We start from the raw sequence: 18,938 nt of genomic DNA on the forward strand, positions 1-18,938 counted from the left end.
GCGCGTTTTCAAATACAGCACAGGTGTGGGTATGTTTATATATACTCATATACAGCCGACTCACGAGGTTCCTACAGGGTTAAGTGAAATGCGCCGCTATGACGTCATCCCGGAGCGGGGCTGTGACGCGTGTGATCCGGAGCGCTCGCGCCGTCGGGACTCCCCCGTGATGAAGCGCAGTCCCGGTGAACATGAAACATCTCCCGGGCTCTCGGAAGACTACGGAATAAAGTGTCGGGATCTCTCGTTCTCTCTCGTAAGTTTGTTCTGTCATGTGAGACTTTGATAGATTGTTTATTTACAGACAACCTGAAGTTTACACTCATGTGAAGTTTAAAAGAGAGTTTTGTGTTGACCAGTTAAAGGCACGCACCTGTAGATTATATATGTGTGTGTGTGTGTGTGTGTGCGTGAATAGATAGACACATAGATGAACAGATGAATAGATAGATGGATGAATGGCTCAGGCTTGTGTTGTTAGTAGGTGGAGGTTGTTTTGGGGTGTTTTTGTCACAGTCAGTTCTCTTGCAACATAGGCACTGGCACACAGTGTGTGTTTACTTACTAAACAAACTCTTACTGGACTCAGAAACGGCTGAAAAATCACTTTCATTCATCACAAGTTCAACTTTAGGCAAAAACACAAACATGAAGAAGCCGTCAAGGCCAGAGTCGCCCACTCAACTCCCAAATAATCATCTGTTGATGTGAACTTTGAGATGTTTGTGGTGGCACCCGTTCATCGACCCGCCGCTCAATGTGAACACATCACGGGATCTGTAGTTTCTCTGAGGGACACTTTTCTTGTGGTTTTGGGTCTTGCTTCCTCTCCTTCATTTATTTTCTTTGGTTTTTTGATTTCAAGCAACAGACTCTGTCTCTCTGTTTGAGAAGGCTCTTCCTTCCTCGCTGTGGAGTGTAGAAATGTCACGCTGTCTGTCTCTCTGTACAGACCTGATGGCTGTGTAAAGGCTTTTGAGAGTAGTTTGATATAATTTGTGAATTTTAAAAGATTCATCTTTGAGCTGGTGGTTTGCATCACAACTCTCTATTTCGACGTCCTCTTGGAGAACATAAATGGGAAGAATACTTCGCAAACTTGTGTTCTCTTAATTTTAAACTCTCTTTTTACAATCTGTGTTATGTTACAATGCTGAATCCATCACACAGATGCTATCGTTCACGTTTGTCTGTCTAGTGACAGGTCAAATGTCAAACTACTTATATTTATATTCGTTTGAGTCACCCTCGCTAATGAACTCGTTAAGCACACGTCTGTGAGGAAGTGACATCAGACTCACTTCCAATCCCATGATCCTTTGCTTCAACAGGTCTGACCTGAGTTTGGCTTTTTATAAGAGGTCAAAGGTCAGCTGCCTTTCACATCGTCGGGGTCAAAAGGTCAGAATGGAACACTAGCGTACTGCATACTACAATGACACGAAACTGTGTTTTGCATTAAAAATTAAACTCAGAGTAGAGTATTCTTACTACATACTGCAGGAATAGCACGCTAATGTAGCGGTGACCTTTGACCCTGCACATAAAGGCCTGGTGTTGCCGTATGTAGATTAAAGCTTCTGATCTGTAGTGATGAAGGCTGCTGGTTCTCTTGATGGGAGGAGTCATTGATCCACTCACTGACTCACATGACGCTCAGCTGACCAATCACAGCGCAGCACCCCGCTGAACCTCCAATCACAGAGAGACGCTGTCGGTAGGAGAAAGTTCTTTATTTAAGTGTTACTTTTATTACTTTAGTTTGCAAATTTGCTAAGTATAATGACTGTAGACTAACCCCTAATATAAAACTTGTGGATATTTTATTTTATTACTTTAGTTGTGTTTATGTTTTGCTGTAAGGTAAATTATAGTGACTGTAGACTAACCTTAAACCTATTTTTTTTAGGTTTGTTGTAAAGTGTGTAATAATTACCAAACCCTAAAACATTTGTACTACTATTTTGTTTTATTATTTTAATTACTTTAGTTTTGTTTTCATTTGCTGTAAAGAAAATTGTAATGAATGTAGACTAACCCTACACAGACCAGACAGTTGCCATTGTCAATGCTTCAGAGCTAGCTTTTGATCATGAAGACAAAATCTGATATTTTTGGATGTTGACCTCTGCTCCTCGTTCTCAAGAGTTTCACTGGGTGTTTCTGGGAACTGATACTGAGAAATACACTCACATGGGTTTCATCTGTCTGAGCAGTGTGTGTGTGTGTGTGTGTGTGTGTGTGTCAGAGGTCTAAAGACAGCAGTGTCTCTGTCAGTCTGGGAACATTTGGCTTTTCTTCGGTTCGGCTGCAGACGTCTCATGTCTGTATAGCTGGTGTGTGTTAGCTCCCAGAATGCCGTGCGGTGGTCAGTCAGTTGGGGGTGGGTTTACCGCGGGTCTCCGGTGTCTTCTGAACACCATACAGCTGTCAAATTAGTGTTATGTTATCTGTTCCTCGAATACACACACACATTACACTCTCTCTCTCTCTCTCTCTCTCTCTCTCTCTCACACACACACATTACACTCTCTCTTTCTCTCTCTCTCTCACACACACACATATTACACTCTCTCTCTCACACTCACACACACACACACACACTCTCTCTCTGTCTCTCTCTCTCACACTCTCACACACACACACACACACTCTCTCTCTCTGTCTCTCTCTCTCACACTCTCACACACACACACACACACTCTCTCTCTGTCTCTCTCTCACACTCTCACACACACACACACACACTCTCTCTCTCTGTCTCTCTCTCTCACACTCTCACACACACACACACACACTCTCTCTCTCTGTCTCTCTCTCTCACACTCTCACATACACACACACACACTCTCTCTCTGTCTCTCTCTCTCACACTCTCACACACACACACACACACACACTCTCTCTCTCTGTCTCTCTCTCTCACACTCTCTCACACACACAGACACTCTCTCTCTCTGTCTCTCTCTCTCACACTCTCACACACACACACACACTCTCTCTCTCTGTCTCTCTCTCTCACACTCTCACATATTACACAGTTGTTGGTCTCCAGTGACTTCAATGGTATTTCTGTCCACTGTCTGTCAAAGCAGTTGTTTGGTTAACCACATTCTTTAAAAATATCTTATTTTTTGTTCAGAATAAATTAATACAGGTTTGGGACAACATGAGAGCGAGTAAATAATGACAGTATTTTCGGCTGAGCTATAATTACAAGCGACAGCATGTTTAGTACTATTACTCTGCTGTCACTTTAAGAGCTGCACACGTCTGTTTACTTTCACTTTAGACATAACCAGCTCTGTTTATATGTAAACCTTGTGTGTTTTTGACAGTATTAGTGCAATCAGATGTGAAAGATAACTCTCAGGTGCTGTTTGACAGGCTTTTTAGTGTCAGAACAGCACGCAAATGAAATGTTTAACCGACAAAACTTTAAAGCACATGCAAATAATGTACTTTTGTGATTGTGAAGTCGGTACTTTTGACAACCCTATCGTCTTTGATGAAGGTTGTAATCGGAATTTGTTAATTTTGTCTGCTTTAGTGTCTCTCAGGTGCTGTTTTGTCTGAGCGGCTCATGAGCGTGTTTGAAGTTCTGGAGATGGACGGAAGAGACTCTGCTTTTCTTGCCACGAGGAGCAGATTACCCAGAGACCCCAGTGTGGTGGGCGGAGTCTGTACGGGGAATGAAGACTCCTCCCCCTGCAGTAGCCAGGGGGAGGGGCCAGATGCCAAGCAGCTGGAGGACGTGCTGTGTGAGCTGGGAGCGGGGGCGGAGCTTAACCTGGAGCTGGACTTGAGGGTGGAGCCTGAGGACAGCATGCATCTGCAGGGGGAGGGGCTTAGCTGGGAGACGAACGAGCCAGAGGCCAGTCCTGAACTGACAGCAGCCTCCACAGGTGACTGGACGATAAAGATGATGCGCTCCACTCACTTTTATACATTTTTGTACATTTTCGTGAAGTTGCACCTGTTTAGAAGACATCTGAAGTGTTTGCTTCTCGTACAGATCTCTCCAAAGCGTCGTCTCTGTCGGAGCAGCTCCTGCAGGGCCGTGAGGAGGGGGCGGGGCTAAACATGGAGTGTCGTATCTGTGGCGACAGAGCTTCAGGATTCCACTACGGCGTTCATGCCTGTGAGGGATGCAAGGTCAGAGGTCATGCTCAAAAAAAACACAAGCAGAATGCATGGTTCTAAATGGTTCAGGAAATAATTATTGAGTAAAATGAATATGAATAAACATTTATGTGTCTCGATTTATCTCAGGGATTTTTCCGGAGGACTGTACGTCTGAAGCTGGAATATGATAAATGCAACCGCAGCTGTAAAATACAAAAGAAAAGTCGGAATAAATGTCAGTTCTGTCGATTTCAGAAGTGTCTGTTGCTTGGGATGTCCCATGACGGTGAGCGAAAGGACAATACACGATAAAACAAACTAGACTTTCTAGTGTGTTAAATGTGGTTCTGTGTTTGTAGCGATCCGATACGGGCGGATGCCAGAGGCGGAGAAGCGTAAGCTCGTGGCGGGTCTGTTAGTTGGGGAAAAGAGCTCTCAGAACGGGTCAGATCTAAAATCACTCGCCAAACGGGTCAACAACGCCTACCAGAAGAATCTGAACATGACCAAGAAGAAAGCTCGCAACATCCTGACGGGGAAGACCAACGCAAGCCCGGTAACCTGCTCGAGAGATGTCAGTAGTAACTAACTGCAATTAAACATACTTGCGAAAACGCAACGTTCTTTCTCTGTGTGTCCTTCAGCCGTTCGTCATTCATGACATGGACTCGCTGTGGCAGGCGGAGAACGGGCTGGTCTGGAATCAGGTGATTAACGGAGCTCCGCCCAATAAGGAGATCGGCGTGCACGTGTTTTACCGCTGTCAGTGCACGACCGTGGAAACCGTACGAGAACTCACAGAGTTCTCCAAAAGCATACCGGGATTCATCGACCTTTTCTTGAATGACCAGGTAATGAAATCGGTGATGGTTCCATGAAAATGTAAATAACTGTAATAAGACAAAATTAAGCACAGTTAATGCAAATATTTACAGAATTCGTAAATCTATTATTGCGCAAATTGTTGCATTCAGTTAAATTGAAAAAGCAGAACTACGTTTTGTGCATTTATGAAGTCAAGTACAAAATGTAGCATTCAACTTTATATTTTATGCAAATAGAATGCATTGAAATTGTATGTAAAAGTGATTCAAGACAAATTATCGCATTTAATGCAATTTGTCAAATACATGCAGAATCCAAAATGCATGCTGTATCTTACATAGTAGATAGATTGTAAAATGTTTATTGTGATTTTGCAAGAATTTCCCAAAAACACAAGCATTTTTTTTTGTAAAGTTCATAAAACCATTTATAATTAAAGTGTTGCATTTAATGCAATGCATGAAAAACTAGTAGATGTGTATGTATATTAAATTATTCTCTTAAGTAATTAAGTCCAGTTACTGCATTTATTGCAATTCACAAAATAACGCAATTCTCTGTAAATTAATAATAAAATGTTGCATGCACAAGATGTTGCATTGATTGTGATACATTTCTGTGTAAAATGTACATTAAAAAGTACTTGAGTAAATTGTTGGATTTAATGTTGTTTGTCCAAGCAAAACGTATATTTATTTTTCTAAATAGTTTGGAAAACCTTCTTGAATAAATTGTCGCATTCAGCTTTATGGAATGTAAAACCACCCAATTTCCGAAAGACTTGGCGTAACTAGCTCCCCTCCGCTCCTGCAGGTGACGCTGCTGAAATACGGGGTCCACGAGGCCATCTTCGCCATGCTGCCATCGCTCATGAATAAAGATGGGCTGCTGGTGGCAAACGGGCGAGGTTTTGTGACGAGAGAGTTCCTGCGCAGTCTCCGCAAACCCTTCAACGAGATCATGGAGCCCAAGTTTGAGTTTGCGGTGAAGTTCAATGCTCTCGAGCTGGACGACAGCGACCTGGCTCTGTTTGTAGCCGCCATTATCCTGTGTGGAGGTGATAAGCCACTAGATGAAACTGTGTTAAGAGTTTATGTACATAATAAAATGTTTACTTGCCTCTAGATCGTCCAGGTCTCATGAACGTCCACCAGGTGGAGGAGATCCAGGACAACATCCTCCAGGCCCTGAATCATCACCTGCAGCTCAATCATCCCGACGCCAGCTTCATCTTCCCCAAACTGCTGCAGAAGCTGGCAGACCTGCGCCAGCTGGTGACGGAGAACGCCCTGCTGGTGCAGAAGATCAAGAAGACGGAGTCCGAGACGTCGCTGCACCCGCTGCTGCAGGAGATCTACAGGGACATGTACTGAGCCAAAACCATTCCAGGAGGATCACTGTGACCTCCAGCTCTCGGCCAATCAGCGCAAACTGAACTCTAATCCTGACCGGGTCACCTGTGGCGGGGCGATGCGTTTGTGCGGATCAAAGAGAAGTCAGCGAAACAGAATATTGTGCTGTTAGCTGTTTAAACAGAACGGCTACAATATCTTTTTTTTTGTTGCTGTAAACTATGTCAAATTGCAGCAGTGCATTCCTATTCATGATGGGGGAGCGATACAGTGGTTTTTAAGGCTACGTTTACACCACAACGATGTAGACAAAAACAGTTTTTAAAAAGTATACACGTCAACATATTCAAATCAATTAGCATTTACACATTCACGAAAACGCTGTATTACGTATGGCAGGCCATTAATTGGCACTGTCACTGTGTAAGTAAACGAGGGAAGTGATGATTATATGATGCCTCTCCGCTGTTGGTTGTAATATTGGTGAAGTAAATCCACACTTTGCTGAAGAAGCGTTAGCAAACTCTTGAGCAGCAACAACAGTACCAAACTCCACCATTGTTGTGTATGTTTGTTCGCGCTTGTATTTAAAATTGACACGTACTGAAAATTATGTTTTCGATCTGCGTTTTCAGTCTCTAAAACGCTGTTGTCGTGTAAACAAACAGGCAAAATGCATAAAAAGTTTCTCGATTTTGGCTGAAAACGTTGTGTAAACGGTCCCTAACTCAGTAAGGCACCTGCGAAATACGCGACAAAAGCTATTTCGCCATCTGAAGTTAAATACCAAAGGTTGCTGCTATAAGTCATTTATTAGCCATTTGGTTACCTCCATTTTAATTTGCTTGGGTCGTTCACAAACTAGCCTTTTGTTATGCTGCTGAAAAAGCCAAAAACACACTACGCAAGTACACTAACGTCCCATTTAAACGTATGTTTTTGTGTTCATGTGAAGATAACAAACCTCAGCCCTGAAGGGTGTGTTAGAGTGTCTTTCGAAGGACTGTAGGGTTATTAAACAAGATGTGTTGTTTTTCTACTAGCTACATACAGTATAAACACGTTTAACTAAATTGACTAATCTGCTCACTGAGATTCTCTTCAAACTCTTGCTCTTGACAGCAGTTGAGCTGACTGTAATGCTAATGCTCCCTATAGCGCCCCTTGTGGCAGCATTGAGAATGCAACAAAGTATTGGATTATTTAGTTGTGGATCGAATCGTTATGAAACGCATTATATATTAAAATGACGCTTAAACCAAATGACACTTAAAAAAATAATGCTTAAACCAGCCTATGATGGTTTGCTGGTCTTACCTGGTCTCCCAGCCTCACCTGCCCAAAACCTAGGTAGTTAGGAGGCTAAGACCAGTTTAGGTTGGTCTTCCCTAATCGCGAATAACTGATGCAACTTCATTACAACCTGCAAACCTCAAGCTTTCCATCTTTGATTGTTCTTCTTTATATTTGCGTTTTTGAGAAATTATACTGTAATCAAATTTATATATAGTTCAGATCAGTGATTAAACATCTGACTCCAGAGTTTATATTAATATAATTTAATAACGCCTGATGAGGTAGTTTGATGAATCCGAGGCTGCGACGTCACCAAATGAGCATATCATTGTGTAAAGCTGTTCCTGTGTCGACCTTTGACCTTTTCCCATTGTAGAACTCAGTCTGATGTTGTTTCCCGTGTGTGTGTGTGTGTGTGTGTGTGTGTGTGTGTGTGTGTCATGGCTGTGCTGCTAACTGGTTCCTGACATGCTGTGAATCTGTGTGTGAAGGGAGATGAGCGCGGGTGAAATGTGTCCATGTGTTTCTGTCACAGTAATATGAATGATGTGAACACGTTCCTCCATCTGAACTGAAGGACCGTTGATGCTTTCTGAAGAACATCTGAATAAAACTACAGGGTAAAACATCACTAATGCTTCTGGATTGTTTCATAAACATGTTTGTGCAATGAAAACCAAACCAACATCTTTTATTTTTACACTGGGATTTTAGGGCTCACTGGATTCTTTTTAGGTAAGTGGTTGTTTTAGAGTGTGTGAGGGTGTTTTAGGGTGTCTTCTGGGTGTTTTAGAGTGTGTGTGGGTGTTTTAGGGTGTCTTCTGGGTGTTTTAGAGTGTGTGTGGGTGTTTTAGGGTGTCTTCTGGGTGTTTTAGAGTGTGTGTGGGTGTTTTAGGGTGTCTTCTGGGTGTTTTAAAGGGGGTTCTTAGTTTGTTGAGGGTTTGTGGGTGTTTTGGGGTGTCACCCGGGTGTGTAAGAGGTGCAGTCGGGTGTTATTGAGAGTCGGGTGTTTTGTTTTTGACATCAGTAGTTGTTTTAGAGCAGTGGTGACCAACGTTTTGAATCACAAGATCCCTGACCTGGGCCTCGGAAGTTGAAGAAATATGCTAGAACTAATTACAGTATATACTGATAAATTCAACATTCCCTCCAGTGGATTGAGATGATTTCCTTTGGTTCAGATCTGGGTGTATTTAAGGGTCCTTAAGGGTTTAGGGGGTAATCTGGGTGTTTTATGAGTTTCTGGAGGTTTTTCTAGGGTCATTGAGTGTTTTAGGGGATAATCAGGGTTATTTTGGGGGTTCTATAATTATTCTGGACTAATCTGGGTGTTTATGGGTTCATAAACATTTTTGAGGGTCACTGGGTGTTTTAGGGGATCGTTAGGGGGTCTTTGAGAGTCATTAAGTATTTAGTGAGTAATCTGGGTGTTTTTGGAGTTTCTGGATGTTTTTTGAGGATCACTGTGTGTATTAGAGGGTCATTGGGGTGTTTTTTTAGGGTCATTAAGTGTTTAGGGATTAGTCTGGGTGTTTATGGATTTCTGGACATTTTTGAGGAACATTGGGGTTGTTTTGGGGGTTCTATGATTATTAGGGTAATCTGGGTGTTTATGTTGTTTTTACATTTTGAGGGTCACTGGGTGCTTTATGGGATCATTGTAGCATTTTTGAGGGTTAATAAGTATTTAGGGAGTAATATGGGTGTTTATATGTTTCTGGACATTTTTGAGGGTCACTGGGTGTTTTAGGGCATCATTGGGGTGTTTTTGAGTGTTAATAAGTATTTAAGGAGCTATCCGGGTGTTTTTGGAGTTTCTGGATGTTTTTGAGGATCACTGGGTGTTTTAGGGCATCATTGGAGTGTTTTTGAGGGTTAATAAGTATTTAATGAGTTATCCGGGTGTTTTTGGAGTTTCTGGACGTTTTTGAGGATCATTGGGGTGTTTTCTGGGTCCTATAATTATTAGGGAGTAATCTGGGTGTTTATTGGTTTGTTTTAATTTTTGAGGGTCACTGGCTGTTTTTTAGTGGATCACTGCTGTGTTTTTGAGGGCCATTAAGTATTTAGGCTGAAATCTAGGTGTTTATGGGTTTCTGGATATTTTTGAGGATCACTGAGTGTTTAAGGGGAACATTGTAGAGTCTCTTAGGGTCATTAAGTATTTAGGGAGTAATATATGTGTTTATATGTTTCTGGACATTTTGAGGGTCACTGTGTGTTTTACTGGATCATTGGGGTGTTTTTGAGGGTCAATAAGTATTTAGGGAGTAATCTGAGTGTTTATGGGTTTCTGGACATTTATGAGGGTCAATGGGTGTAATAGGGGATCATTGGGGTGTTTTTGAGGCTCATTAATATTTAGGTAGTAATCTGTGTGTTTTGGAGTTTCTGGATGTTTTTTGAGGATCACTGGGTGTTTAAGCGGGTCATTGGGGTGTTTTTGAGGTTTAATAAGTATTTAGGGAGTAATCTGGGTGTTGGGGATTTTCTGGATGTTTTTTGAGGATCACTGGGTGTTTAAGCGGGTCATTGGGGTGTTTTTGAGGTTTAATAAGTATTTAGGGAGTAATCTGGGTGTTTGGGATTTTCTGGATGTTTTTGATGTTCACTGGGTGTTTTAGGGGAACATTAGGTTGTTTTTGAGGGTCATTAAGTATTAGGAGAGTAATTCTGGGTGTTTATGGGTCCCTACACATTTCCGGGGGTCACAGGGTGTTTTAGGGCATCATTGAGGTGTATGTAGCTTTCCTCACTCTGGTGTTTTATGGTGTTTAACAGATCAGTGGGATGTCTTTGAGGCTCTCCGTGTGTTTGGAGAGTCAGTCGTGTTGTATCGCAGGGCGTGAGGGTCAGTGAAAGGTTTTCAAGGGTACGTGCTCTTCCTTGTGTTGTGTTTGTTAGGTTGTTTCCTGTCCATTACGTATATTTCCCCCTCAACAGAAGGTCGTGACCCTGCTATCTGTTTGATTTAGGTCATAATTTATAAAGCAGGAGGAACAGATCAATCACGTGGATCACAGGATAACTCGCCCGTCTGAACCTGATTATGATTGTCACTACACGTGGTTGTTTGTGTTGTATGATCTTTGTTTGTTTTAAGGGGTGGATGTGTGTGTGTGTGTGTGTGAGAATGAGCTCCACAGATGTTCAATGAACAATGCGACCCCAGGGCGGCAGAACTCGCCCTCTCTCCATTGTGTGTGAGTCCATGTCCCAGCAAGTGATCAGATTCCAGTCGTGATTCTGTCAGCTTGCTGCACGCTGAGTCCGAGCCCAAAACAAAGCTGCATGAGGGTTTCAAACAGGATTTGGTCACATGAGATGCTGAAATCTGCCTAATACAGATTAGACGGATCAGCTCTCAAATCACGGGGCCCTGGACGCACATGAGGAGCGCTGAATGACCAAACAGTGTTTCACACAGGTCAGAGAATGGCCCTGAGAAGACTGTTTATCATTAGGAGGTTGTTAAAAGTTGTTTTATTAATATTTATTAGTTTGGTTGTGCACACAGTTCTGTAGCGTCTTCTTGTGGCCAGGTTTGAAAACACCGTGCATGTACACTACTTTATTAGGATTTCACAACCTTGATGATGATGATAATAATAACATATATCAAACAAAATTTTATTTAAAAAAGTAAATTATTTTTTTTAATTATTTGCAACAAAAAACAATTTAATATGGTTGTTGAAATATTAGTATAACTCGAAGGCTAGGAAAATAACTGCTATTTTTTAAGTTAATTTCATCATTATATTTTATATTCATATTTTTATTGAAAACAAAATATAAAAAAAATAGTCAGGAAAATGACTTGAACTGTATTTTAATTATATTATGTTATATTAAATATTGTATTATATTAAATTAATTTAATTAAAATATAAATTGTTATTATTATTACTACTAAATAATAATAGTAATAATAATAATAATATTAACACAGATTTTTATTAAAGGTAATTAAACGTGAAATACATTATATAAAATGATATTACATAATTAATGTTAGGTTTGTGTTTGTCACGATGACTGTTTAATCAGATGATGAATGACCAGCGGTGCACAATACACATTCATATACACACACTTATCATTAATACTATAATATCATAACATGCATTTGGACACTAACATCATAATAAAATACTAACTTTAGGCAAGGCAAGTTTATTTATAGCACATTTCCTACACAATGGTAATTCACAGTGCTTTACATGAAAGAAAGTAAAATCATCGTGTTTTTGAGATGATAGTATGCTGATTTAGTTACTGCTCTGACATGCGTCTGTCTCCAGAATCACACCGAGATCCCTGACTTGATTTTTAGTTTAGGCAAAAATACACATCTTTAAGTTTGAGGGTAGCTAAAACTTTACTTAACCAAAAAGACTGTTTCCTGCGTGCATTTCTTTTAGACAGGAAGTAGTTGAGGCAGATTCTCCTGTGAACAGTCTAAACCAAGATGACAGCGTAAAACACTACAGGTAAAACACAAGTAGTACTTTGAGATAATTATTACATACATTATGTAAGTGCATGTGACCAAACTTCATATTTGTCAGTGTGACGCGTCACCCCACTGTGTCGTCACCTTTGTTATTCTCCAGTCAGAAAATATTTGTTATTAAATATTAAGTTCCACCATAATGACCAACATTAAATTTCAGCAGCGTAGTAGGCCAAACTATTCAGCTACAGCTCTACCGTTAAAAAATGAGGCAGTTTTATTCTTATAAGAATATTTATTGTTGTATATATTTATTTGTAATATTTAATTTAGTGATTCACCTGCGTAACCACTAGAGAGGGTCTGACACTGAGAACCACTGCTTTAAACAATCCTCATTTTTAAATTCATTTTCATTAATTCATTAAAATTGTACCGACATTTGCACTTACATGTTTCAGAAATCACTTTGAAAATAATATTAGAATAAAAACATATATAACACACCTAATGCATGGGATTCATATCAGGAAAATGTGGAAAAATCTCTAAAAGACAGACATTAACACATAACTTACCAGCAAGACAGTAGGTGAGCATCTAACTTGATCATCTGTGATAAAGCAATGCAAAATACACACACGGGTATTTATTTATCTTCTGCAGGTTACATGTCCTTTATGCTACCCATTTGTAAACTCTGGTTATACTTTACTATTTTCAAAAGATAATAAAGATAGCGATTTTCTTACCTCATTTTGCCAGTATGTTTGCAGGACCTCGCAGAACACATCTGACCCTTCTTGTGTTCACAGCTTTTGTTCTCCTTTGACATGTCACGACTCAAATTCGCTCAAAATAAAAAAAATTAACAGGCAAATATTAAATAATTCGGGACCGACTGAGTGGTCAGTTATAACCAGCAGCAGCTGAGCTCTGACTCACTCACAGAAACAGACAATCGCAAATCATTTGAGTCAGTTCGGGAGTTCATAGCGGGGTCGCGAATCATTTGAGTCAGTTCGCGAGTTCTTAGCGGAATCGCGAATCATTTGAGTCATTTCGCGAGTTCATAGTGGGATCGCGAATCATTTGAGTCATTTCGCGAGTTCGTAGCGGGATCGCGAATCATTTGAGTCATTTCGCGAGTTCGTAGTGGGATCGCGAATCAATTGAGTCAGTTCGCGAGTTCATAGCGGGATCGCGAATCATTTGAGTCAGTTCGCGAGTTCGTAGCGGGATCGCGAATCATTTGAGTCATTTCGCGAGTTCGTAGCGGGATCGCGAATCATTTGAGTCATTTCGCGAGTTCGTACCGGGATCGCGAATCATTTGAGTCAGTTTGTCCAGTGTTGGGCAGTAACATGTTATTAGTAAAAAATTAATAAATTTTGACTGAAGTGCAGCCTAACCTGCAGCAGCGACGCATTGTAGGATTGGTGGATGCCATGTATATGTACAGTACAGACCAAAATTTGGAAACATTACTATTTTTTAATGTGTTTGAAAGTAGTTTCTTTTGGTCATCAAGCCTCATTTATTTGATCAAAAATACAGAAACAATTAAATATTGTGATGTATTATTACAATTTAAAATAATTGTTTTTAAATGTATTATACTTTAAATTGTCATTTATTTCTGTGATGCAAAGCTGAATTTTTAGGATCGTTATCACATGATCCTTTAGAATTTATTCTAATATGATGATTGATTATCAAAGCTTAATATTTTTTCAGAACATGTGATACTTTTTTTAGGATACTTTGAATAAAAAGTACAACAAAAAAAAGCTGTGTTTTTAAAATATAAATATTTTGTTATAACAATATATACTACTGATCAGTAATTTGGGTTCAGTAACTTTTTATTTTTAAATAAAATCAATACTTTTATTCAGCAAGGATGTGTTAAATTGATAAAGTGATAGTAAAGAAAATATATTAGAATTTTAACTTTTTTATTTGGAATAAATGCAGTTCTTTTTAACCTTTTATTCAAATATATTAGACAGCAGAACTGTTTCCAACACTCATAATAAATCAGAATATTAGAATGATTTCTAAATGATCATGTGATCGACTGATGTTACATGTGACACTGAAGGCTGGAGTAATGATGCTGAAAATTCAGCTTTGCGTCACAGGAATAAATTAGTTTTTAAAGTATATTCAAATAAAAAAACTATTATTTTAAGTTATAATAATATTTCACAATATTACTGTTTTTTTTCTGTATTTTTGATCAAATAAATGCAGGATTGATGAACAGAAGAAACTTCTTTCAAAAACATTAAAAATGGTAATGTTTCCAAACTTTTGGTCTGTACTGTATGTATGTATGTACCCAGCCGGCATTTCAACCTTGATTCAACGTTGAAACAACATCAGGTACCATGCTTGAATCAACGTTGAATTACCTCTCGATTTTGCAAATTGGGTCAAAATTGAAATCGCGACGCTGTTTCACCGTCTTACCTGCATCACGGGTGAATTATGGTCGTTCTGCAGACCTTGGATTAACGCTGAATGAGGTGTTGATTTTGAAAGTTAATCAACGTTGATGACACGATGTTGTTTCACCGTCGTACCTGGCACCATGTATAAATACACACTTGTATGTTCAATTAGATCCTAGTTTGCATTTAGATCAACAGTACATGATAAAGACTAACAATCAAATGACTGGCAGCAATGGCTTTACAATCAACTTCAATAAACTATCACGTGCTCAAATACTTTCTGTACCGTCCTGTAGAAACATTTACATTTAATCATTTAACAGACTTTGATATTGTGAAATATATTTAACTGAAAACTGAATGCAAAATAAGTCACACAATATTTTCACTTTACAGTTCAGTAACAGTGGAGTTGGAAACAAAGTGGACAACACTATTCATTAAACATTTATTAAATGTATTCAGATGAAAGTTTACAATTCACAAATTATTCATAAGCAGTGTTTTCAGAGCCCCCAGTTACACTGTTTTAATCAGAACACTAACATTACAGTGTAGTAAAACAAGTCAAATCAAATGAAGTACATTTTTATTAAACGAAGTACAATCAAAACCTATCACAAAAGGTCAAAGCATCTCTAGCAGAAGTGACAGTGCAATGTAGCAGATGAACAATTTCTTACCAATGTTTCAAGAATAAACTGGATCCTCGATGACTCTACAAGGGGAAAGAAGAAATGGTTTACTGAAAAGTTCTTAAAAAGCAGGATTTCATTTTATACCATTTCTTTAAACCATTGGTTCTCAAACTTTCTATACCAAGTACCACTTCAGAAAATATTTGTTATTAAATATTAAGTTCCACCATAATGACCAACATTAAATTTCAGCAGCGTAGTAGGCCAAACTATTCAGCTACAGCTCTACCGTTAAAAAATGAGGCAGTTTTATTCTAATAAGAATATTTATTGTTGTATATATTTATTTGTAATATTTATTTAATTTAGTGATTCACCTGTGTAACCACTAGAGAGGGTCTGACACTGAGAACCACTGCTTTAAACAATCCTCATTTTTAAATTCATTTTCATTAATTCATTAAAATTGTACCGACATTTGCACTTACATGTTTCAGAAAACGCTTTGAAAATAATATTAGAATAAAAACATATATAACACACCTAATGCATGGGATTCATATCAGGAAAATGTGGGAAAATCTCTAAAAGACAGACATTAACGCATAACTTTCCAGCAAGACAGTAGGTGAGCATCTAACTTGATCATCTGTGATAAAGCAATGCAAAATACACACACGGGTATTTATTTATCTTCTGCAGGTTACATGTCCTTTATGCTACCCATTTGTAAACTGGTTATACTTTACTATTTTCAAAAGATAATAAAGATAGCGATTTTCTTACCTCATTTTGCCAGTATGTTTGCAGGACCTCGCAGAACACATCTGACCCTTCTTGTGTTCACAGCTTTTGTTCTCCTTTGACATGTCACGACTCAAATTCGCTCAAAATAAAAAAAATTAACAGGCAAATATTAAATAATTCGGGACCGACTGAGTGGTCAGTTATAACGAGCAGCAGCTGAGCTCCGCCTCACTCACAGAAACACGACAATCGCAAATCATTTGAGTCGGTTCGGGAGTTCATAGCGGGATCGTGAATCATTTGAGTCAGTTCGCGAGTTCGTAGCGGGATCGCGAATCATTTGAGTCAGTTCGCGAGTTCGTAGTGGGTTCGCGAATCATTTGAGTCAGTTCGCGAGTTCGTAGCGGGATCGCGAATCATTTGAGTCATTTCGCGAGTTCATAGCGGGTTCGCGAATCATTTGAGTCAGTTCGCGAGTTCGTAGCGGGATCGCGAATCATTTGAGTCATTTCGCGAGTTCGTAGCGGGATCGCGAATCATTTGACTCAGTTCGCGAGTTCATAGTGGGATCGCGAATCAATTGAGTCAGTTCGCGAGTTCATAGCGGGTTCGCGAATCATTTGAGTCAGTTCGCGAGTTCGTAGCGGGATCGCGAATCATTTGAGTCATTTCGCGAGTTCGTAGCGGGATCGCGAATCATTTGAGTCATTTCGCGAGTTCGTAGCGGGATCGCGAATCATTTGAGTCAATTCGCGAGTTCATAGCGGGATCGCGAATCAATTGAGTCAGTTCGCGAGTTCATAGCAGGTTCGCGAATCATTTGAGTCAGTTTGTCCAGTGTTGGGCAGTAACATGTTATTAGTAAAAAATTAATAAATTTTGACTAAAGTGCAGCCTAACCTGCAGCAGCGACGCATTGTAGGATTGGTGAATGCCATGTATATGTACAGTACAGACCAAAATTTGGAAACATTACTATTTTTTTATGTGTTTGAAAGTAGTTTCTTCTGGTCATCAAGCCTCATTTATTTGATCAAAAATACAGAAGCAATTAAATATTGTGATGTATTATTACAATTTAAAATAATTGTTTTTAAATGTATTATACTTTAAATTGTCATTTATTTCTGTGATGCAAAGCTGAATTTTTAGGATCGTTATCACATGATCCTTTAGAATTTATTCTAATATGATGATTGATTATCAAAGCTTAATATTTTTTCAGAACATGTGATCCTTTTTTTAGGATACTTTGAATAAAAAGTACAAAAAAAAAAAAGCTGTGTTTTTAAAATATAAATATTTTGTTATAACAATATATACTACTGATCAGTAATTTGGGGTCAGTAATTTTTTCTTTTTAAATCAAATCAATACTTTTATTCAGCAAGGATGTGTTAAATTGATAAAGTGATAGTAAAGAAAATATATTATTAGAATATATATTAGAATTTTAACTTTTTTATTTTGAATAAATGCAGTTCTTTTTAACCTTTTATTCAAATATATTAGACAGCAGAACTGTTTGCAACACTCATAATAAATCAGAATATTAGAATGATTTCTAAATGATCATGTGATAGACTGATGTTACATGTGACACTGAAGGCTGGAGTAATGATGCTGAAAATTCAGCTTTGCGTCACAGGAATAAATTATTTTTTAAAGTATATTCAAATAAAAAACTATTATTTTAAGTTATAATAATATTTCACAATATTACTGTTTTTTCTGTATTTTTGGTCAAATAAATGCAGGATTGATGAACAGAAGAAACTTCTTTCAAAAACATTAAAAATGGTAATGTTTCCAAACTTTTGGTCTGTACTGTATGTATGTATGTACCCAGCCGGCATTTCAACCATGATTCAACGTTGAAACAACATCAGGTACCATGCTTGAATCAACGGTGAATTACCTCTCGATTTTGCAAATTGGATCAAAATTGAAATCACGACGCTGTTTCACCGTCTTACCTGCATCACGGGTGAATTATGGTCGTTCTGCAGACCTTGGATTAACGCTGAATGAGGTGTTGATTTTGAAAAGTTAATCAACGTTGATGACACGATGTTGTTTCACCGTCGTACCTGGCACCATGTATAAATACACACTTGTATGTTCAATTAGATCCTAGTTTGCATTTAGATCAACAGTACATGATAAAGGCTAACAATCAAATGACTGGCAGCAATGGCTTTACAATCAACTTCAATAAACTATCACGTGCTCAAATACTTTCTGTACCGTCCTGTATAAACATTTACATTTAATCATTTAACAGACTTTGATATTGTGAAATATATTTAACTGAAAACTGAATGCAAAATAAGTCACACAATATTTTCACTTTACAGTTCAGTAACAGTGGAGTTGGAAACAAAGTGGACAACACTATTCATTAAACATTTAAATGTATTCAGATGAAAGTTTACAATTCACAAATTATTCATAAGTAGTGTTTTCAGAGCCCCCAGTTACACTGTTTTAATCAGAACACTAACATTACAGTGTAGAAAAACAAGTCAAATCAAATTAAGTACATTTTTATTAAACGAAGTACAATCAAAACCTATCACAAAAGGTCAAAGCATCTCTAGCAGAAGTGACAGTGCAATGTAGCAGATGAACAATTTCTTACCAATGTTTCAAGAATAAACTGGATCCTCGATGACTCTACAAGGGGAAAGAAGAAATGGTTTACTGAAAAGTTCTTAAAAAGCAGGATTTCATTTTATACCATTTCTTTAAACCATTGGTTCTCAAACTTTCTATACCAAGTACCACTTCAGAAAATATTTGTTATTAAATATTAAGTTCCACCATAATGACCAACATTAAATTTCAGCAGCGTAGTAGGCCAAACTATTCAGCTACAGCTCTACCGTTAAAAAATGAGGCAGTTTTATTCTAATAAGAATGTTTATTGTTGTATATATTTATTTGTAATATTTATTTAATTTAGCGATGCACCTGCATAACCACTAGAGAGGGTCTGACACTGAGAACCACTGCTTTAAACAATCCTCATTTTTAAATT

General features: G+C 38.5%; 1 protein-coding gene across 1 annotated transcript; it reads left to right on the forward strand.

Annotated features, from left to right (window-relative positions):
* The first annotated feature begins 42 nt into the window (after nucleotides 1–42).
* Nucleotides 43–8,229, forward strand: LOC127943073 (peroxisome proliferator-activated receptor delta). The gene is made up of 8 exons (XM_052539207.1): nucleotides 43–256; nucleotides 3,551–3,905; nucleotides 4,016–4,155; nucleotides 4,273–4,411; nucleotides 4,485–4,681; nucleotides 4,770–4,976; nucleotides 5,764–6,007; nucleotides 6,076–8,229. Exons 1-8 carry the CDS (start codon nucleotides 89–91, stop codon nucleotides 6,321–6,323), a joined length of 1,698 nt encoding a protein of 565 aa, XP_052395167.1. The 5' UTR covers nucleotides 43–88; the 3' UTR covers nucleotides 6,324–8,229.
* Nucleotides 8,230–18,938: the final 10,709 nt, after the last annotated feature.

The sequence above is a fragment of the Carassius gibelio genome, chromosome A22 (genome assembly GCF_023724105.1).
Source record: "Carassius gibelio isolate Cgi1373 ecotype wild population from Czech Republic chromosome A22, carGib1.2-hapl.c, whole genome shotgun sequence".
NCBI classification, from domain to species: Eukaryota; Metazoa; Chordata; class Actinopteri; order Cypriniformes; family Cyprinidae; genus Carassius; species Carassius gibelio.

Coding starts and splice junctions, on each gene's coding strand:
- LOC127943073 (XM_052539207.1), top strand. CDS start 89: ATGCGCCGCTATGACGTCATCCCGGAGCGGGGCTGTGACGCGTGTGAT. Junction 4,682..4,769: donor GGAAGACCAACGCAAGCCCG/GTAACCTGCTCG, acceptor TGTGTCCTTCAG/CCGTTCGTCATTCATGACAT. Junction 4,977..5,763: donor ACCTTTTCTTGAATGACCAG/GTAATGAAATCG, acceptor CCGCTCCTGCAG/GTGACGCTGCTGAAATACGG.